Source organism: Pinus tabuliformis, chromosome 7 (assembly GCF_031772625.1).
Source record: "Pinus tabuliformis cultivar Carrire ecotype Pingquan chromosome 7, CPIR1, whole genome shotgun sequence".
NCBI lineage: Eukaryota > Viridiplantae > Streptophyta > Pinopsida > Pinales > Pinaceae > Pinus > Pinus tabuliformis.
Window position 1 is genome coordinate 944,656,095 of NC_142293.1, and position 19,905 is coordinate 944,675,999.

Consider the following 19,905-nt stretch of genomic DNA (forward strand, 5'->3'; position numbering starts at 1 on the left):
GGTTCAGTAATGTTATGTGCTTACAGATGTTTTGAAACAGCTTTGTTGGGTGATGATTGTGCCATTTATGAATATAGCTGTTGTCACTTACATTTTTTAGATTTTACTCAGGGAATGATAGCACTGTTGGCAGCAGTTGATGCCCTCTCACATATTGATGGCATGGGTGAATTTACAAAGCAGGTAGTTACTCATTTAAGTAACTGTTTTTCATATTGGAATATTCCAGTCCCTGATCATGTTGCATTTTCTGTAGATGTAATCCTGGTAGATCTATCGTGGATTTGGATCATTTGTTACCATTGCTTGTTTAATACTCGGTGCATAACTAGTGACATTGTTATCTTTAATATGCATCTTTATTCCGTTGTAACAAGCAGAGGACAAACAATCACTTTGATGTGATCTGAGTCAACTCAGAATACAAGTAGCTCTGGTACAAGCACGTGCATGGTGGAAATGCATGGCCACAACCACCCGCAAGATTGCTTAGCCTATGTGGTTAAGCATACTTATGACATTCAATCAAATTGTAGAAGAGAATTTCTGGGTATGGGTGTCTACTTATGTAATCTTTATGAGCGCAGAGGTTTACACCAATATCGAATGTAATCACAGTCACCCCTAAAACATTTAACTTACAATTTTCAGTAAGTACACAACTCCATAACAAAGTCAAACTGACCACAAACATACCCAGGTCAAACCTGGTCAACCAAAGACAAATCCGCCCTGTTGAGATAGCCTCCGAAATTCGGTCAACTTGACCTCAGAATTCGGTCAACTGTGCCGCAGAGAATTTCGGCTTGCCTCAGAAAACTTCGATCTTCCTCGTAAACTTCAGTCTGCCTCAGATGACTTCAGTCTGCTTTAGAAGAAACTCGGTCTGCTACCTCAAAGAATGCCCACGTGTGAACATAGGATAAGCAAGTGATCTGAATTGGTGCAAAGAGGAGGACAGATTGCCTTTTTATAGTGATCTAATGAGCCTGATTAGGTTTGTCTTTTGGCGCTGCCCGACCTGAACTTCTTGGAGCAGACCCTAAACAAATTAATTTAATTCAAATCTTAATTGATTTTCCCTCCATTTTAAATTTCTTTCATGGCCGACTTGGAGTAGCTGGGAATACCGACTGCAGCTACCTCAAAATTCAACACAAATGCTAAATATATCAATGAAACACTTGTAACTAGAACCAAGGAATATTGATGAGAAATTTAGAGTTCCAAGTGAGGAAAGAAGAGAGAGCTAGGGGCCTTTCAAGGAACTTGAAGGCACTTGATGACAAGTGGGAATAATGCTTCTTTGGTGCAAGAAGATGGATGCTCCAACCAAGGAGGTCCCCAATCTCCAAGCTAGAGGAACCTGTAGAAACTTATGATCTTGCCAAAAAGTTAGTAGACATAGGTGTAACTTGCATAATGAAAGGAGTAAACATGCTATTCAACCGAGAAATACATGTAATATTCAATCCAAGAATGCAAACTAACAAGAAGATAACAAGCAATTTCTAATATTCTCCTTTGGACAACAATGTCCCTATTAAGCCCTAAGCTACAAACTCAAAGCAATGAAATGAAACAACAACAAGGTTACCTCATGAAGAGCCAAGCAAACCACACCATTCACAAGATCATGAGCCTCCAAAGCCTTATTTTATTATAAAAAATAGAACAATTACAAAACAACAACACTTCCACAAGCTCTCAAGCTTCAATACTAGCTTGCTTAAGAGAGGGAGCTTCAATTTATAAGAGAATGGGTGAGAATCCCAATGAGGAGGAGAGTTCCCAAGTGTCAAGAATGAGAATCCCAAGGCAATCAACAAATTCCAAGTGAAGAGGACGAGTTCCAAAGGAAGGCGGCGAGTTCTCCAACTGTGAAATGCGAGTTGGAGAGGGAGACGTGTAGGGGATCAAGGAGTGAGTGGGCAACCACACAAGTTCAAGAGTGACAATTTCAAGGAAGATGCCAAGTGGGAGATGTGTATTACAAGAGAAGGAATGTGTACTCAAGGGAGGGGTTGTGTAGGCATGAAGGGGATCGCGTGTGGCCAAGTGGAGATGTAAGGCAAGAAGAGTAGTGATGTGGGAGTGAACTCCCACTCACTCTTAGTCAACTCCAACACATCTGGGCCTCATTAAATGACAGAACTTTGCCCTCAACCATGTGCTAACTCGCAACTCCAACAAGACCCTCAATTCATGGGCCAACTTGGCCTCTCTATGGCGACAAACTCAACCTCCATTATTGAGACAAACTCAACGTCCATGTGGGCTCTTGACTTGACTTTTAACTTCACTCAAGTAATTGAGTCACTCAGTTGACGAAGAACTTGTTTTTAATATGTTCCTAGTTATTTAATCTCCGATTTTTCTTGTTTTTTTTCTCACTGCTTGAGTAAAAGTGATTTTTTGTGAGGAAAAACTAATATTTTGCACCCCAAAGTGGTTACCAGGATAATGTTGATACTCTAAGGATGAAATTCAAATACTTACATGTCCAACAACATTTCCTAGCACCACTTTTTTATTTGTTACATAGAAATTAATTAAAAATTTCTGTTTTGCGGGAAATTTTTAATTATTAAAAAATCCTATTAGAACGTAATGAAATTCCGCGAGACTCAAGACAATGCCTAGCATAATAATATACATTGACCCTAGACTTAGAAAACACACTCAAGGCTTGGTTAATAATCACACTCTAGCTTTAGAGGATATGATTGAAAAACAAAATTAATTATTTATCACTAAAAAACGAGAATAATTAATTAAGTAAAAAACACTATAGAGTGACGTTCTTACTAACCAGGTCCCAAGGGTCTAAGTTTGTTACATAAGTTCATCATGTTAGTGTCATTTTATACAATTCCCCCATGGGGGTACGAAATTTGCATAGAGAGGAGATAAAAGAAGAGAGAGAGAGAAGGGGCAAAATGTTATGAATAAAATATATATAAATAATGTAAATAATAATAATAATGATTATTGATTAATTAACTAATAATTAGTAGTGAATAGGCATGTCTAAGGACATGACCGTTTGTGATGAGGTACCTGCCTAGGTATATAAGCAGGCCCTCACCCTCATTGTAATCATCTCACTTGTATTCAAATATTCTTATATACAATTAATTGTCTACAATGGATGTCTTTTTCTTCGAAGTATTCTGAAGATTATTGCAGGTTGCGAGCTTGTTTGTAACATTGGTATTAGAGCATTCCTCTGAGCATACGAACCTTGTTTGTTACATTGGTATTAGAGTTGTTCTATCCTTTGGCTGCTCCACCGTTGCACAAAGCCAGTCTGATCCAGCTTTTGGCCATCAAGTTTTCATTAACTTGTTATCGTTGCAAGCCAAGCATTTCGCTTCACAAGTTTAATTGGAGGTTCTCCATTTTGTAGCCTGGCTTTTGGCCATTTAAAAAAAGATATATATATATATATATATATATATATATATATATATATATATATATATATATATAACAAGTTCAAAAAAAAAAACTTAAAAAAAAGAGAATTATTAAAAAAAGGGTCAAATAGATATATTGGATATATTGAAAGAAAAATTATAATTAAAAAAATATATTAAAAAAATTATAAAAATAATAATAATAATAATAATAAAAGAAAATAATAAAAAAATAAAATAAGTGTGCGTGTGCCCATACCTGCTACCGACCGACCGCCTAAGAAAGCTCACCTTCACCGTGACTATCCAATAGCAGTCACTACACACAACAGCTGCCGCAATCAACGTTCCTTCCGTGCTACCTGTCTTAGACAGAACCACTTTCCAGTGATTGACAAACTGATCCTCTGACACAAAACCTCCGCAATCGAACCTTCGCACATCATCAGCCTGTAGCCACCATCTTTACTAGCATGGTTCGTTGTATGGATACAATTGACCGTTTGTTCTGCCCCTGTCGTACCTGTTCCATCTCCATTTTTCTGCTGCCTACTCATTCACACCGCCTCCACCTGCTCGTTGTCGCTACAGTACGCCGTCAAAGTACACCACTACTAGATCCTCGTGGACTCTCTGCTGCCACTGGGTCATAATGAAATGTATTTATCAAAAGAAAGAAAAAGAAATTATTATTATTATTATTATGACTTGTTAAAGCATGGGCTTCATGCTTGGGTCATCATGTTTTAGGTCAAAGTCCCAATTGAGGACTTCTAGGTTTTGTCTTGAGTCATTAGAGTGATTGTCCATTTAAAGAGACCCTTTTTGGGCTTTTGAATCATGTAAAAAGAATTAATATTGAGTAAAATAAGTCATTTGTCACCTGCACACCAAGTCGACCCTTACCTGGTCAAGTCGGCCTACATGAGGATAATTCAAACTCCAGAAAAGGGTATATATACAAACAATTCGATTTGTTTGGAAGATACACTAACACAAGTTCGATATCCAAGAAGAGGAAGCAAAAAAAGTGTGAAGTTGCAAAAGGAGGAGGAGATTTGCTGGAAAAGGAAAATTGAAGTTTTCTGGGTTGTCTCTCTCTCACACGTGTGGATTTACTGAGCTATTTACTGGGTCGAAATTCTTTTGCTGTAAAGGTCAAAATTCTAGATTCTGTTGGATTGAAGTTTTCTGCTAGGTCGATGTTCTGTTGTTTGGGAAGCTGAAGATCAAAGTCCAAGGTCGAAGTTACTGGAAGGTTATCATCAACAGAAGAAAGGAAGGGATGACTTGGTGATTGGAAGAAGTTTGTGTCTAGGTCAAGAAGTCTTGGATCATCTTGTGCAATTATTAAAGGAAGAGTTGTTGATTGAGTTTTCCCCTAGATAGGGGATTTGCCTTGGCTGTGCACCTACATCTGGTGTCTATGATCTTCATGTTATTGTTTTGGTAATTGCTTGATGAACTAAAGTAAAAGAAGAACATAAGAAAGTTAAAAAGAACATAATAATACCACAAGTAATTATTAATATAAAGAAAATCTTTCTACCTTTTTGATTTTCTAACAAGCCCATCCTCTTGTATATATTTTCGATGCATATATTACAACCCAACGATAGAAGAATTGGTTCAAGTCGCATGAAAAACAAAAGTAACAAAATTTTGTGAACAGGGCCTTCCCTCTACAATGTCGATTCATAAACATGACCCTTGCACAATATCGGTTCATAACATAGTTAACCATCCAACCACTATAACCAAAATTCTTATCTAATTTTGGGGCACATAGTATTTAAATACGTTATAGAAGAGTTAACAAATTTTTGTTGACTTTATAGAAGAGTTATGGAAGTTATAATAAGTTGAAGATCTTCAAAATTTATAAAGGAATAATAAGTTAATTAAAAGAAGAAATTATTTAAGCTCATAAGAAAGGATTTAAAAAAAAGTTAAAAAAAGAAATAAATAATACCTAACATTATAAGTACTGAGTTTAGGGTATTTTTGATTGAAGGTAAAATGAAGTCAACATTTTGGACTAAATGTCCATTTTGTTTCATGGAAATTGGGTATATATATTCAAAAAAACTGCAAATTATGTTGTCCAACATGTGGAAAATTATTTAGTACCGAAGAACATCACAGTAATACACAAACACAAATAAAGAGAATAGAGGAATAATTCGCAGAGCTCGAACAAAAAAACAATGCATTGGAAAAGAAATATAAAGATCTCAAAGACTTGTTTTACAACAAGTCAAAAGTAAAGGATGAAGAAATTTCATGCCTCAGAGATCACAGTGAAAAATTACTCGAACAAGTCAAGAAAGCTAAGGCCACAAAGAAAGAACTCAAGAATCGCCTATTAGAACAAGAAGAGGAAAATTTACGTTTAAAGAACCTTAATAAAAAATTATTAGAACAAATCAAGTGTTTAAATGATGAGAAATTTGAATGCCAAAATAAAGTTGACTTAGAAAATGAGGAACTCTTACATCTCAAAAATCATAATCAGAGCCGCCGTCCATGAATTGTTGTTAGAAAAATTTCGGCAACAGAGCTAATTTCAAATCAGTGATATCTCCCTCATCCAGACTCTGATTCGGCTGATTTTGTTTTTGAAATTGGGTAATTTTGATCCAAAATGGATTTTGGATAGACTCATAAGTCTAAGTATTCCTCACTGAGGAAAATGGAAGTCCAAGGAAGTTCTTGGAAATAGCCCCATTGCAGAGATCGTTTCCTTTTGAATCTGTTGCAACTTGAATGGGCAAAAATGGACTTAGGATGCAAAAGTTATGGCAGAAAGAAGATGCCCTTTGTTCTTTGGAGAAAGAGGCAAATCTTCAAAAAAATGGCTTAAAAGGCTTTATGAAGAAAATCGCATTGGAGGAGGTCCAAGGCAGACTTAAGCAGAAAGGGGAAGCACCCCCGATTGCCGATCCCCGACATATCGGGTCGGAGGCGGGCATAGGCATATAACATAAGGAAAGGACTGGGCCGAGCGATATTGCGATCGCCGATATCGGTGGATCGCAATTGGCGATGCCACGAGGCAAAGGCGGGACCCTGGGTCGATCGATATTGCGATCGCCGATATCGGCGTCGGCGTAGGCCGTGCCATATGGAAAGACCCCGGGACTTTGAGATATGCGATTGCGACATGTCGCATCGCGACAATACAAAGGGAATGCGGTGATGCAATGCGATCGGACCTGAAAGGGTTTATAAAGGCAGTTGGATATTATTTGAAGTCCGCCATAAAGCCATTTCGTTGGGATTTCAGTGTTTTAACATATTTTTACAAATGCAAAGGAACCCATGATCGAGTGGACCTGCGATAGCGAGATAACGCCTAATGGCGGACCCGATAGGGTTTTTAGGAGCGATTTGATGGAATTTCACGTCTGAAATATACGCCCGATAGTGTATTTTTTGGAAATTCTCTGTGTAATGGGATTTTCCCAAATTTCGTGTTTTTGCTAGAGAAACGACCACGATCCCTTTGTAACAGCTCCTAATCATCATGCCACGCTGCAAACAGGCATTCTACAGGCAATGATGCATTCTACAGCCACAGAGCCGCAGAGCTAGGTGGCCAATCTAATTGACGGGGAGTAGAAAAGCCGCAGAGGGAAGATGATATGCAGAGAAATGGCCAGGGAAGCTGAAAAGCCTGGAAAATGCCTCAAAGAAAGCAAAGAAGGAAGCTAAGAAAAAGGGAGAGTAGAGGGAGCTCAGTTGAGCAAGGGAGAATGAAAACAAGCAGCCCAGAAAGCAAAAGCTGAAGCGCAGAGTGGCCAAGGGAGTCACTTGGAGTTCAAGTGGAAAGCCAGAGGGTTGTAAATTGACAGGCAGGCAGCGCTGAGACAGGAGCGCAGAAAGCGAAGTCGAAAGGTAGAGCAGAAAGCAGAAGCAGAGAGAGCCAAAAAGCTACTGCGCAGAGCAGCTGAGGGAGCCTTTGGGGTCACTTGGAGTTCAAGTGAAAAGCCAGAGAGCCGAAGGTTGCAGAAAGCCACAGTAGAGAGCCAAAGAAGCCAGAGCCAAGAGCTAGAGCGAGAGCCGAGAGCCAGAAAGCTAAGAGCTTCAAGAGCCGGGGATAAAATGGTGTCTAAACCCATTTTTTCTGTGTAAAACAGCGTAGTTGAGTCAAGAGCTTGTAAAAAGGACTTTGCCATAATCCCAGAGAGCCTAGTTGAGTTGACTAGAGCTCACGGAGATGTAGCCCAAGAGTTTTGGGTGAACTCCTAATTAAATTGTTGTTCTGTGTGTTTTGTTTATTGCTGCATTAGTTATTATTGTATGTATTTACATATCAACATACACAACAGATTTTAAAGCACATAAACAGTCAACAATAAACATAAGCATACACCTATAATTTCAAGCATATTATCAATTCCGCATTGGTTAATCAATAAGACTTGGGAATATTTAAAGCTTTGGAAGTGGGAGAGGTTCTTGTAAGTTAGACAAGAAGCCTAAGTGCCCCATTTTTAGATCAATTTTTTTGCAAGGAATCTAGTTCTGATGTTTTCTTTTGCAGATTTTGTATCAAAAGTTTAATATCTGATCTGAAAACCCGCCGCCCAAAAATTCCTGCCAAAAATGAAAAAAAAATCACTCCCCCTCTTCGTCCAAGAAAGTGCTCTGATACCACTTGTAGTAGATTTGACCTGCAAATATAATAAAAGTACCAAATATGCCCAAGAAATAACACAATAGAAGATAAGAACATTAGATCTTTATTAATCAAAATCCTTGAGGTAGGGTAACACCATACAATCACTCCTTAAGGAAGGAGAACACTCCAAAAGCCATATGCTTGCCAATACAATAATCCTTGACATCTCTCAATGGAGAGTCTTTAGCCTCTATATAGGCTTCATACATACAATACCATGGGTCATTACTATGAGTCTTTCAATACCATATATCTAATACACTAGGCTTATCACACTATTCCTAACTACTTGTGGTCCCTTACATGATGCGGGTTAACCACTTTATTTATTAACTATGGCCCATCACATTATTACATTATTCCCTTGGGTACCTCCCTCTGTACACCATAATATCCCCCATAGGTATACTGCACAAAGTGCTACGTTGTTAGGCATCTCTAGTATGTTTGTGTTCTAGCTAGGGCATAGACCTGAGCTAGGGTGCAAGGAAATTTCAACATGGTATTGGAGCTACTTTGAAGGGCAGCTGGATCAGGGTGTGCATAAGGATCAACTTAAGAGGGAGCTGAGTTGACTTGTTGTTCAAGGACAAAGAATGCATCAAAGATGGTTACTGGCTTGTGGTATGAGCACTGGTTGGAGGCGCTGTCCAACTACAGTGTGTGGAAGGAAAGGATCAAGCTAGTGTTGTTGGTGAATGATTTATGGGAATTTGCTAATAGGAAGATCACCTTGCCAACTGACACGACTGAGTTGGCTAGACATCATAATTTAGATGCGAAGGCCAAGTTGATCATTCTTTATGGGGTCAAGGATCACTTGATACCTCATCTCACCAGGAAGAACACTACATGGGATATGTAGGAGGCTTTGAAATCATTGTTTCATAACAAGAATGAGAATTGAAAGATGGTATTGAGAGAGAAGCTTAGAGACATCAAGATGACAGATGGAGAGAGCGTAAATTTGTATCTCACAAGGATTTAGCAAGTTCATGACGAGGTTAGTGCCATTGGTGATGATGTGCCAGTACCCGAGTTGGTGAGGATTTCCTTGAAGGGCTTTTCTGAGCAGTGGAAGCCATTTTTCAAAAGTATAGTCTCATGAGAGAATTTGCTAGATTGGAACAGATTATGGGATGATTTCATCCAAGAGCAACTTCAGGACAAGGATCTTTAGAAGAAGAATTCTGATGAAGAGAATATGGCTCTCGCTAGTAAGCTGAAGAAGGGTAAGGGAAGTTTGACAATGGCAAGAGGAAGAAGGACCTGAGTAAAGTGAAATGCTTTACATGTGGTGAGTTTAGTCATTATGCGAGTAAGTGTCCGTGCAGGGAAGAAAGGAGGGAATGAGAAGAAGCAGGAGAATGTTGTGGGTGCTTTAGCTACACTCGAATAGGATGATTTCTTGAAAAGTTTTGATGAGGAGTTTTGTTTGATCTCACATTTCTTAGGGAGCATCATTTGTGAGGGTGCATGGTTCATAGATAATAGAGCGTCGAAGCATATGACAGGATCGTGGGAAGTATTTGAGAGCCTAACCAAATGGGAGTCTGATCTACACATAAAAAATGGTGATAAGAGTTGGAATATAGTCAAAGGAGTAGGAACTATACCATTCAGGATGGAGTCAGGAGGGTTGTTGTGAGTTCGGATGTACTTTCGGTATCGGAGCTCAGGTGCAGTGTGTTGTTTGTCTTAGCGATTGAGGCTAAGGGGTTTGGAGTAATGTTCTAGGATGGAAAGGTGATGCTCAAGCCTAGTGGCCCTAACTCCAGATCAGGAGCGGTTTATGGAGTTAGAGAGAATGGTCTGTACAGGCTGAGGGCAATCCTATTAACCAAGAGAAGAGGAATGTTTCGGAGACTTAGAGGGAGTCGAGTTCGAGTGGGAGTGTGTAGATTCAAAGGGAGAATCTGAAACGCAAGAAGAGCGCATTATCAGAGGGAAGAAAAGATACATCCATACTTGACAAGGAGGAGCATGGAATGGCTTAAAGGCCTATGAGGAAAGGAATAAGTAGGAGGCTTCTAGTAGTAGGGGCACTTCTGAGAAGAGTACTGTTCATGCTTAAGGTTTTGCTTTTTTGATGGATGATGAAGCATATGATGCATGGTGGAGAGTAGTCGTGGATGAGGATGGTGTTCCAGTGTGGGAAGAAGTGTTACTTCTGAGGAATGGAAGTACCTCTCTCGCTAAGTGGGAGTGTTGAAAATTGGGTAGCTTGGGATGTACTCCTACAAACCTTGGGTGCTAGGTTTGCTAGGAGAAAACCGACAAAATGGAGTGTTTATAGGCAAAATACCCAATTTTGTAGTTTTTGACCCAAAGTAGTGGGCTTGGAACCCATGAAAACTAATATTATACTCTAATTTGTTGTTGAATGGTGAAGTAGGGCCTCTTGAAGGAAAAAGAGGGATCCCAAGAGTCACTCACACGAGATATAAATAGAGAACCAAAGGAGAGGCTACTCATAAGTGTGATGTGACTACACTTGTGCAAGGAGATCAATCCTAAAGAAGCCACAATTGTCGAAGAGAAGGCTGAATCAAGGAGTTTGTTTAAGGTCTGTTGTTTATAGTGCTAGAAGATCTGCAGTCAAGGAGGATGAAGCTGCAGACCTTGTGAAGGAAGGTTCTTGGAGGACTGAGGATGTAAAGTGCTAGACGCAGCCTGGTTTGGAGGTTTGTTGATGTCTGTCTATGTTTTGGAGGAGCGGAAGGGTCTATTTTGTGTGTTATAGGGCAGCCAAGGGCTAGGAGGGTTGACTATAGGCTAACCTAGCCCTAGATAGTAGAAACTAGGCCGAGGACCTCAGGAAGTGAGATCAGTTAGGCCAAGGTGGTTAAAAGTAGACCGCAGTTTGAACAATGCTTGGAACATGCAGCTTGAGGCTTGGTTAGGGCAGTCCGAGCTGATAACAGGGCTACATAGACCTGTTGAAGAGGTTGCCAAGTGAAGGGAAAGGGCCTGCATGGGACAGTGAAGGATTGCTGGACTAGAAGGACTAAAAGAAGTCTGGACAATGCTGATTGTGGAGGAGATTAATGTACAACAAGTAGTCCGTGGGATGAAGAGATAAGCCCAAGCTTAAGGCACTATCAATAGACCAACCAAGTGGGCAAAAGTGGACTATGAGCCTAAAGTGAATTGGCTTGATAGTATTTGGTGGCAAAGGACAACTGACATGAAGGACAAAAAGGACTGAAAGGGTTGATTGCCAAGGGCTTCAAACAAAAATTAAGTTGAGTTGGTTCTCTTAGTTTTATGGGCAGATGAAATCCTGATGGATTAGGCCTCAACCCTAGTTGTAATAGTCAAAGGACAGATTTGTATTTTATTGTATTAGAGCACTGTATCAAGGTTTCTAAAGGGCCATGATTGCGGTACGAGAGCCCTATGATTTTCTTGTTGATGGACTAATAAGAACATTTTTTTGGGTCATAATTCTTGTGTACAATTGTTAATTTCCTTAGTATATACCGATATGCAAAATGCTTCATGGTTGGGCATCTCTAGTGTGTTTGTGTTTTAGCTAGGGCATAGGCCTGACCTAGGGTGCAAGGAAATTTTATCATTCTACCTCATTATGGTGTTGCATGGCTATACTTGTTCATTCGATGATCAAGCTTGGCAATCACCCTTTTGGTGTGCTTTTTAATGATTTTGAAGCCTTCTCCCTGTAATGACCTAGGGAAATTTTTGTCCTTAGGGTTCTACTTATCTAGGGTTTTGATACTTGTAAAGAGAACAATACCCTTTCATTTACCAATACAACAACATGTTTCCTTAATGCTATAAACATGCATCAACAATCATAAAATTCCTCCACAAACGACTATAATGAGGGCCAACTATCAAGCCCATACAACCATGACAATTCTCAATTATATCAATGGTATTCGTTAGCACTGAAACAATGATATTTAAGAGCACTAAAACCGAATCAAAGAGCTGATTCACGTCAATTTTAACTAGCCATAAATTAATTTACTCCTGAATTTCAATCCTATTAAAGATCTTGCTTGTCGAATATTTGATAAACTCACTTCCACAGAGCTTTGAGTCACTTGCTACCTATTGCCGCTCATATTGTACAAGCACTGCGACAACGATTTAGGTCGGAGGCTGTCACTCTGATCTCCGACCTCTCCGTTATAGCTGAATTCCAACAAAAAGCTATGGGGGATAGTCCCTATGGAAATGTGAAGGCGGAGGACAAGTTGGTATCCAACAAATCCGGGAGACACAGTTGAGTGGCCTAGCTACTTGGTTAAATTTAGCAGGATATTAAGGATTAGATTAAGTTCAAATATGAGACCAATGCCTTATGGAGTCAAAACTCTTGCTTATCATTAAATTAAGACCAAGTAACCGGATGGACAACTGCTACGTAGATGCTTCACTAACCTATATGCTGTGCAAATCAGTGTTGTTAAAAGCGCGATTAAATCGCGCTTTTTTCCCTAAGCCGATTTAATCGCGCTTTTTATGGGAAAAAAGCGCCTAAAATTTTTTTTGCCGCTTTTTTCGTAAAAAAGCTCGGGGGTCCGTGGCAACACGATTTATAATGAAAATTTGGATTTATTAATTATTATTTCATGATCTTTGTACAGGTTGGAGTCCCAGCGACTTAATGACATGGTCTACGTCTACTACAATCTTCGATTGTGGGTGAGGCAACTTGAGAGGACACCTGATGTGGATGCCATCTCATTGGATGGGATTGACACCACTGCTGCATGGAGGGTTGAGGCCGAGAGGCCTCTCATGGATTCTACTGATGATTGGTTAGTGCAGGATGAGGGGGAGGAGGAGGAGGAGGAGCAGGAGGAGGAGATGACACCGCCTACCCGGGCTACCACTAGGACCAGTAGAGGACGTGGTCTACCTCCTGTAGCTCATACTTCTAGTTCTTCAGCTTCTAGAGCACATCAGACTCCATTGCCATTTCCACCAGCACAGGCACCAACATCTACATCTAGAGGGAAAGAGAAAGCTGTGACATTTTCTCGCAAGAGGGGCAGAGGAAATCAATAGGATTAGACTTTCATTTTATTGTATATGAGTCTATGACATTATGACATGATGAGATACATTATCATATTTTTTGTTGATATTTTGAGGCTGAGCTGGGACTCAGGAGTCAGGACTCAGAACTTACTATTCAGGACATGATTCAATGTTATGTGTGATTTTAGTGCTAGAAATGATATTAAACATCTTATATATTAGTTTTCTTATCATATTTATGTGTCAATGTATTTATTTTATGTTGTAGATGGTTTATATATTAAAAAAATTGAAAAAAAATGAAAAAAAATGAATATTTTTGTACCAAACGCTTTTTTCCCGCTTTTTCCGCTTTTTTCCCGCTTTTTCCGATTTTTTCCGCTTCATTCCCGGCGCCGATTTAATCCCGCTCGCGCTTTTAACAACATTGGTGCAAATCCTAAGACCTAGGTTGATGCAAAAATCTTGGCTAATTTTAAGTTATATGCCTATTCTAAGTGGAACCTCCCTCCTAACTATTTTGAGACTAGTCTTTAGAGTAGGTTGTGGGATGGAAGTCATCGGGAAGCAAGTAGAGGCTTGATTAACGATACCTCCCCCTGTGTTCCAAGTTCCAACCACTTGATGCCTCTGGCGTTGCAGAGACTGTGGCTTTGACAACTACAAGGTCACTGTGTTAACCGCTAGAAAAGTGTTGAATTCCTCAAGCTAATTTGAGACAGGGTGGCCCTAGAAGTCTATCAACCAAGCTTATGCTTGGAGGTAAATTATTAATGCATCTAAGCCTAGAATGCTTATGCAAAGGATATGAGTGAGTTCTTAGTTTAAGATTGGCTTAATGTTTAAGTACTTTAAGCTATGATTAATCTTCAATGTCAAGAGTACTTATAAATAAATGAGAAGACAATTTTATTACCAAGAATGTTTCAATTAAGTGCCAATGTCAAACACTCCCAACCTGAACTTACCTTCCACAATGATACTTAATCAATGATAGCAAGATTATACATTTATTAAGAATTCTTCAAACAAAGTAAATGCTAATGATGATCTTATGCCAATATTGAGAGATGCTCACTTGGAATGATAATCAACAGAACTTAAGATGACAATGCTTAAGATAGACAATAAAATTATCAAAGCTTCTTAAGATTGTGAAAGAGAACAAGATTATGAGCTTAACTTAGAGCAATTATCCAAGAATTTCTTAGCAACGTTTAATTCGACAATTAGATGCTCAACACAATAATACCAATTAGATGCCAAGACACTTAAGAACGAGAGAGCCACTTCAATGCCAATGAAATTTTAATGCCCAAAGTAACTTAAACCATTCAACAAGATTAGAGCTATGATGTGTGAGTGATTATAGTGCAAAATTAATGATTCTTAGAGGCTATCACTGAGCTTACAAGAAACAAACAAGTGTTAGCTTTCAAATAACCAATGTCTAGACAAGCTTCTTCACAAAAGCACTTAGAATCATGAGCACTAATTAGACTTTATGACAACAGTAAGCAAATCACTCTAGATCCAAGAAATAGTAAGCATATAAGAACTCAAAATTAAGAACTTGCACAATGATTCTTCAAGCTATAAGGTAAGCGACGCTGCTAGGAAATGTTGGCACAAAAATAGATCAAGACAATCAGAGATATGAGCAGTAAACTTTAATGAAAGACAATTGCAAGGAAGATAAAAGATGATATTCCAAATACAATAAACTTGCAATTATAAATTTAGCCCATAATTCCAATTACCAATGATCAATGAGGAATGAATGCGAGAGCTAAGCTAATGTGAAATGCAAGATCTTGGTTACTTTAAGTTAAATGCGTAATTTAGATGAAGGCCTTCTCTTCAATTGTTTTGAAGCAAGTCTCACATAAGGTTGTAGAAAGAAGTCCAGGGGAAGGAGGCTAAGGCCTCATTAACGATACCTACCCTGGAGTTCTAACGACCCAAGTTCCTCCGTTCCTACAAGGGATTGCCCAAAAGAGAATTGCAAGGTCACCTGTTTTAACTGTTGAGCAAGGGTCAAGCATCTCAAATTGAATGGTGGAGAAGGTGTCCTTAACTTTCTATTCAACCAAGCTTATGCTTGGAGGTCAATTTTAGAGATGCAAACTAAACTAGGATGCTAATGCAAGAGGATGGCCAAGTTAGATAGCTTCAAAGAGATATGAAAATGACAGTATGCTTCAATGTAAAGATATAAACCACTTATAACCAAGCTTTATTGAGATATCAATTTGGAACACAAGGCTACAGGATGCCAATAGCAAATCAATGAAGCAAGTAAAAAATTTCTCAATGAAACAATGATAATGACAATGACAATATCAAATGCCTTTAGTTATAGTGTTTATTGGAATGCTCGTCACTTTATGATATATAGAAATTAGGATCAAGTGAAACTCAAATAATATCAACACAATTAACTAAAAGACAAATGACATTGCTAACGATGATTTTGATGCAAGAGATAAAACAACTCAAGAAACTAGATCTAGCAAATGAAATCCTATCTAACAATGAAAACAAGAAAGGGTTAGTAGGAGATAAGAGGTTATCCCAATGCAAATACCAATCTGTTATGCCCTCAAGCTATCCAAATGCTACAATATTGCGAAATCAAACCAATGATGAACTTTAGTGAATAAAGGAATGCACCAGATCTCGAAAATACCACTATCAAGATGAGGTCAGTCCACTGTAACCAAGATCAGTCACCAGGGGAGCTCACAGTCATGCAAGAATAAGAGATAGAGTTTAGAACACTTGTTAACTTCTATGATTAATGTGTGACAAATTTAGTGTTTTTTAGGGCTTATTATTATTAGTTCTCTTGTGATTAGGCACTGCAATGGAATGCTTCAGATCTGAAGTGTAACAGTCTGCAATAATAGGATTGAAGCCAGAAGGCCTTGCGACCCTACTGATATGTCAAGTCAAGAGCCCAAATGCCAATGTTTTGGCTTCAAGTACACAATGAAACCCTTCCAAACTTGTACGCTAACCTGCAATCACAAACCTGTTAGCTCTAAAGTGACAAAAGTTATGGATAAACCATTAGTATGCTTGTGGCCAAAGAGAAGGAGGTCTCTAGGCGTTGCGGCCAGGCCTAGAGAGAAAGTTTGATGGAAAGACGAGTACCCAAGCCCACAACAAAATGTAAAACCCTTGCCCAAGTGAACGGTAGGCCTGCAACTCAACCACAATTAGTCTTTCAATGGATCAAAACTGGTAACAACAATTTCTCAATGGAAAACCCACATCAAACCCTTGAAAAAGTTGTGTTTAGGCCTGCAACAAGGTCAGATTAGAATATAGATCAAATGTCATAATTTTATGATGCCTCCAATGCTTGCAACTAGGTTATTGGCTTATTTAGGCCTGCGGCTAGGCCTAACTAACCTCAAACCCTAGCGGCTGCCTCAATGACCTAGAGATCAGACTTCTCGACCCTCAATTTTTTTTCAATGAGCCTGCAAAAGCAACTGAGTTAGATTTGATGCCAAATTTGATGAAAATAACCACAAAAAATTATTTGCAATTTGTTTGAATTATAAACCCTTGATAAAATCTGATTTGTAGTGAAAATCAACCCTCTTAGGGCTTGCGGCCTCCAAGAAAGATAGTGCATTGCAGGAAAGAGGCTTGATTGTGGTGGATCTCAGGCTTAGTGCATATAGTCCTACCCGAGTGTGAAGTCAATGATTGGTTTAGTACCTTTGGATCTTTGAGTTACGTAACTTATACATGGTGAGATTACGGTGATAAACAATGTCATATATCGACAATCGCAGGAGGAGGTGTCATGTCACTACCCCTGGGGTTTTAGCCCATAAAATTGGGTCTTCAATTTCAAACTCAATTGTCTCTCAAACCAGGAAGAACCATGGGGCGTACCACATATCAACAAAGACATCTCCTCAAGGAGAATCTAATGACCTAGATCTCTAGCACAAAATCAATGGTTTGACCTGTCAAAAACCCTCGGCAATGTTGGGGTACATGCTCAGTCTAGGGAACCTAGACCCTAGGACTTGGATTTTCAGCCATCCAATAGTATAGCTGCTATCTTGATGTAATCCGACAATTACTAAGAAGCGTTCATTAACAATTTGACATCAATGACTGTTGTTTTTGGTCAAAGCCAAACCAAATCAACTCCATGGGTTGACATCAATGACAACACCACATATCAACAAAAACATCTTTTCGAGGAGAATCTAATGACATAGATCTCTGACCCAAACTCAATGATTTGACCTACCAAAAACCCTCGACAAAGTCAGGGCACATTCTTAGTCCAGGAAACCCAAACCCCAGGACTTAGGTTTTTAACCATCCAATAGTATAGCTGCCATCTTGATGTAATCCGAAAATTACTAAGAAGCGTTCATTAACCATTTGATATCAATGACTAGTGTTTTTGGTCAAAGTAAAACCCAATCAACTCCATGGGTTGACATCAATGACAACACCATACAACAATCTCCCCCTTTGTCATTAGTGGCAACACACGTACTCCTCTTGTGAGTACAACTCCCCTTGCCTGCATGCTTCACCTTCTTCTCAAGATTTCAATCTCCTTCTTAGGTTTTTCTCTCCCCCTTTGACATCAATGGCAAAGGGTTACTACCCCTGAGAATTTGCTTGCTTCTTGTGGACCTGTTATCTGCCTATGCTCCCCCTAGGGAGAAGCCTTCCTGTAATAGTCTGTCAATGACGATCCATGTGGACCTGTGCCCTGAAGAGAAGCTTTCCTTTGTGAACCTGTAATCCTTCAACTGTTCTGCTCCCCCTGAACCTGTTATGAAACTGCCATCTTGTTCAAACTATCTGTCTGTCAATCGTAGACTTGTGCCATACTACTGCATAGACTCCCCCTCTACAAACTTCAAGGAGTCAACAAGCCAGATTGTTCAAAATAGTGAGTCACCTAATAGGCCATCTTGACTTGAGTTATTATCTAAAGCAACTGCCAATTCCTCATGACCTTTTTCTTTTACGAATCTTGAAAGCATAACTGCTGAAATCTTCTTATCTGCTTGGTCTTCCTATACCTATTTCCTTTTCTATACCTTCTTGTTCCTGCAATCTCGAGCCATGTGCCCATAGTTATGACGCTTGAAGCATTCAATGTTGTCCATAGGCGATTCCATCTGATATCTACAATCGCGAGTGCTATGGCCATAGTTCTGGCATTTGAAACATTCTGGCCCGTCTAGCACGTATGCTCTTCTGACAAAATCATTGTGGAACCTGTCTCGTGATCCTACAAACTTGCTTCTAGGGTTTTTCCGATAATAGTTGTACTTGCCAGAAACTTCACAATCCCTAGCCATATGTCCATAGTTATCACATAAAAAACAATAACCATTAAATAAATGTTCGTACTTGAATGGTTCATTCGGATGCAATGGTCCTTGATAATTGTACTTGTCAACAACTTTACAATCCCAGGGCATATGTCCATAGTTAGCACACGAAAAACAATAACCATTAAATAAACGAACATACCTAGAAGACTTATCATTCTTCTTTGGAGGCAGTGCTGTAGTCTGTTGTCATCCTTTTCTCTTGACTGTGTTGGTCTTGTTCTTTGGAGTTGCAACCTTCTTCTTTTGCTTTTCACTTAGATCAATTTCCTTCTTAGAATCATCCTACGAAGATGTGGAGCTTGTACCTTCATCAACTGGAGCTTTACTAGCTTTAATTGCCTTCATTTTTGCTTTATCTATCTTATCTTGCAAGTGTTCTTTTTGCAATCCCTTGAGTTTGTTGATCTCATCACGGGTTGCATCGAGGTCTTCTTGCTTTTGAGCAAGATCTTCTTGAAACCATCTTTTCAAGATCTCCCTTCTTTTTTCTGCCTCCTCAAACTGTAGCTTGAGAAGAGTGGTCTTCTCTACTTCTTTGTTGAGAACGTGTATATGTTCCTTCTGCTCCTCATTTCAATCCTTAGACTGCTATGTTCAGCTGAATAGGTTTTCAATTCCTTTTGCTTTTGGTCAACTGTGAATATGTATCTTTGATCAGATTCCTTCCTTTCAATTTCTGCTTCTTGCATATGTTGTTTGAGCCTGCTAATCTCTGCAAAGGCTGTGTCGAGTTCTTGTTGCTTTTGTTGGATTTCTCTCTTGAGTTCTCGTGTCTCTGTATTCTTGACTTCTTCCAATTGAGTTCTAAGATTGCTGATCATCTTCTTAGACTCTTCATTTTCCTTGATGAGTTCTTTTGCTGTTTTCAATTCTGCTTCCAAAAGTCTTGTCTTTTCCTTTTGAATTTTGAGTTCCTTTATAACCTGGATTACTTGATTTTGAAACTCTGTCTTACTCATTTCTCCAATTTCTTCATTATAATTAGAAGGATCCGAATTTCCAATAACATCTTGACTTGATTTTTTTTATTGAATAGAGATTATGAAGCTTTTCCCAAAGAGATTTAGTTGTTGAACATTGACCAAGTTTTGTTTTCATAGGATTTGGCAAAACATTCAAAATTACATTCGTGGCCTTTGAATTGTACCTTTTAGCTTCGTTGGTAAATGTGTCTCCAGAAACAATTGATTCTCATACTCCATGTGCTTGCAAATGTACTTCCATCCTGGATTCCCATATCCAGTAATTATCTGCATCAAAATAAGGGGTTGGTACACAATACTCACTTTCTTCAGATTTTGTTGTACCTATACCTTCCTTTGAAATCCTTGCAACTTGCTTCTTTGACTTTCCCATCTCTATGCTTTGAAAATTGCCTTCCAGCAGTTAAGTTGTTACT

At 39.0% G+C, this 19,905-nt stretch overlaps 1 protein-coding gene across 2 annotated transcripts in view; it reads left to right on the forward strand.

Moving 5' to 3' along the window:
- LOC149250742 (Zn-dependent exopeptidases superfamily protein) overlaps positions 1–19,905 on the forward strand; it is a 346,388-nt gene that overhangs the window by 170,368 nt on the left and 156,115 nt on the right. For both annotated transcript variants that reach the window (XM_089459228.1, XM_089459227.1), the window contains exon 10: positions 112–183. In XM_089459228.1, coding sequence (XP_089315354.1) covers positions 112–183 — 72 coding nt within the window. The remainder of the gene's footprint in view (positions 1–111; positions 184–19,905) is intronic.